The sequence below is a fragment of the Panthera leo genome (assembly GCF_018350215.1).
Source record: "Panthera leo isolate Ple1 chromosome Y unlocalized genomic scaffold, P.leo_Ple1_pat1.1 chrY_random_Un_scaffold_88, whole genome shotgun sequence".
Lineage (NCBI taxonomy): Eukaryota > Metazoa > Chordata > Mammalia > Carnivora > Felidae > Panthera > Panthera leo.
The window spans coordinates 88559-91957 of record NW_024962242.1 but is presented as its reverse complement, the minus strand read 5'-3'; the positions used below and the strand labels follow the sequence as shown (position 1 = coordinate 91957).

Sequence of the window (3399 nt, the reverse complement as noted above, 5' to 3'; positions counted from 1 at the left end):
AACTGACATCGAGTTTTGAATTTTAGTTTAAGTAGAAGTGAACAAACGCGATGATGCGTAACATGCATTCAATATCCTGAATGTGTTTCTAAGGCTAACAGAATTAGGTTATCGTTAAACTTTGTGTTTGAAACATAACTTTCACGTATATCCAGTTCGCATCAGTTAGATGTACCTTCGTCCTTTGATTGAAAGGGATAATAAAATGAATGAATAACAAAGTTTGCTTCGATTCTTAAAGAGTGGCATAGAGACTTAAGCGTGGCGGATTAGATGTAAAGCACACAGGCAGTGAGCCGAGCATGAACTTTATTTCGAAGTCTGCATGAGAATAGTAGGTTGGGCTTCGGCTGTGGCCAGGGGGCGGGTTTGAGGTGAGCTGCTGGGGCGGAGAAATGAGTACTTTGCTAAGAAAAGTTAGAGCACGAAAGTCTCTGCTAGAAACAACCTTCAACGGTTAGATAATTCTCGTAACGTTTACACCTTCGAACTTTGCTACCCACCAACCCCCCTTTTTTAACGCTGCAATTTTATGCTTCTGGTATGTTGAGAGTATTGAGCAGCGATGAGCACCGTGAGGCGGTACAGCAACAAAATATCCTCGCTGTGGAGGGAACCTCTAGCGAACTTTGCACGGAGAGTCCTACCTCCAATTACCGGTGCGAAACCAGAGGAAATGGTAGAGACCGCGGTCAGGACCGCGTCAAACGGCCCATGAACGCATTCATGGTGTGGTCTCGTGACCAAAGGCGCAAGGTGGCTCTAGAGAATCCCCAAACGCAAAACTCAGAGATCAGCAAGCAGCTGGGGTACCAGTGGAAAATGCTTACAGAAGCCGAAAAATGGCCGTTCTTCGAGGAGGCACAGAGACTACAGGCGCTGCACCGAGAGAAATACCCGGGCTATAAATACCGACCTCGTCGGAAGGCCACGCCAGAAAAAAGTGACAAATTGCTCCCCGCAGAGCCCTCGTCCACACTCTGTAGTCAGCTGCACGCGGGAGAGAGGTTGTACGCCTTCCCCTACAAGGACGGCTGTACGAAGGCTGCACACTCACGAATGAAGGACCAGTTATACTCCTCCTCGGAACCCATGAGCATAACCAACTCGCTGCTGGAACCGGGACCTCACAGGACCTCCACAACCCTCCAAAACAGTCCTGAAGACTTGGCTCTGCAGCTCTCCGCGGATGCTCCCCTTTACCGTAACTTAGAGCTGGGAGTTTCTGAGGCTTACTTTGCATGGTGATTTCCTTAGTGTCGCTACCCAAGCCTTATTCATCTTAACTGTACTATTATTTCCTCTGTCACTTAATTTCAAAATAAAGCGTGTACACATGCTTAACAGATAAAGAATTTACACGACGTTTTCAACTGATCCAGCTGGGTTTACAGCTGCTTAACTTGGCAAGAGAGCACCTTAACACTACTGAAACTGCTTGATTTCCAAGACGGCCTGTGTGTCGTTTAACAGAACAACTGTCGTATCCAGTTTTCCGCCGATTGGGTACTAAACTAATAGCTGCAAGTAAGTATATATTGATAACCTGATAATCGTCAGCATAGATAACAGAATCTTCATTCTGTATTTTAAATCCTGTGACTCAAAAATACACTAATGAGAAACACGGACAAAATTGTCTTATAGAAAAAAATGTACGTCCATGGAAAACTTCGTATCCTTTCAAGGAGTACGCAGTCTGTTCACTGCTCTCTCAGGTACTTTCCCCGGCTTTGTAAACCCCAGATAATTAACAACTGGATATGTAAATTACGTCTTCTTTGCTAGTTTTTATTACATCCCATCCCTCCTGTGGAAAAACCGGTTTGGCCGCCCTGGGCAATTCAATTCCTCTCCTCCGCACGTATCTGTGCGTTTTCGTGTCCAGTTGGAACCAGTGTTATCATCTCTCTGGTAAAATAAAACGTTTATTTAACTCGTGTTCGTTTTTATATCTCTATGGCACCCACACTTTGATTCTTTTTCTGAAACTTTTCTTCTAACAATGTACTTGTTTCCACCGCTACCTAACTGACACATGTACACATATATGTACACACATTTATGTGTGTGTATATATGTGTGTGCGTATATATGTGTGTATATGTATATATATATACACATGTGCACATGTGTATATATGTATACATATACACACATATATATGTATACACACACCTAAGGTAGAGACACAATGGTGAGAATAAGAAGTATTCAGATTATTGGGGCAGTGGGATGGAAGGGGTAGACCCAATCGAGCTAATCTGGTGTAAGTGTCAGTGAAAACTTAAATGAAAGGCATTATAAATTTTACGTATAGACTATAATAGAAAACTGGCAGTTTGCAAAGAAAACCATCACTTTTTAAAATAAAAAAAAAATTGATGGCCAAAATATGTATCATATAGCAAAGTCAATTTTCCAATACATATATTCCAAAACTTTAAAAAAAACAATGCTTCAAATAATAAAGCTCAGACCTAAAATAGTATGTATATGTTAGAGCTAAATGTCACATTTTTTAAAGAAAGTTCAAGACAAACAAAAGGAGTTAACTAGGTAGACTAATTTGTTGCAGAAACATTGCTTGATCCGAGCTTTATGCCGAATAAATGACAAATATATATTGCAGTATCTTTGAAACAACTTCCTGAACTTCTTTGTATTTTTAAAACATTTATATACATGAAACATGTACACATGTCTCGCTCTCTCCTCTCTCTCTCTCTCTCTCTCTCTCTCTCTCTCTCTCCGTGTATATGTGTGTGTGTGTGTGTGTGTATGTGTGTATATACATGTGTATATACACACACACATATTGATATATATTTTACATATTCATATTTATATTAAAATGTTTTCTATTTAAAACCTCGCTTTCTACATGTTGTCCACACATAAACTCTGCCCTCACCTTCATCACTGATGGGGTTTTGGGGGTGATGGGGCTGGGGGGGGGGGGAGGGATTCAGAGCTGACAGCCAAGAAAGAATTCTTGAAGACCTTTGCAAAAAAGGTCATTTTGTTAAAGCAGGGGGACAGGACCCTTACGTAGAAAGAGCTGCACTGGGGTCCAGAAGGGTAACTGATTATATACCCTCAGGTTGGGAGGGGGTCAGGGACAACATAAGTGTCTAAGGAATTTTGGAAGCAAGGTTTCCAGGACCTTGAGGGGCTAGCTGCTCTTAGGAAAATCACCATTTATTACAGTTTAGTAAAACCTCACTCATGAGACCCTTCAGATGTTTATCAGGGGCCATAAGCTTGGAGTACGATTCCCTGCATGTATCTTGGGGGAACTGAGATGAAGGAAGTTTCCAAAGGAATTTTTATACGTTAAAGTAGATTTACTGGATCTGGGAGGGGAGGGGGTCAGGATAATGTTAAGCCAAGATACCC

General features: G+C 41.7%; 1 protein-coding gene across 1 annotated transcript; it reads left to right on the top strand.

Moving 5' to 3' along the window:
• The first annotated feature begins 528 nt into the window (after nt 1-528).
• On the top strand, nt 529-1248 carry LOC122212887 (sex-determining region Y protein). The gene has a single exon (XM_042926874.1). The coding sequence runs from the start codon at nt 544-546 to the stop codon at nt 1246-1248; it is 705 nt and encodes a 234-aa protein (XP_042782808.1). The 5' UTR covers nt 529-543.
• The last annotated feature ends 2151 nt before the right edge of the window (nt 1249-3399 follow it).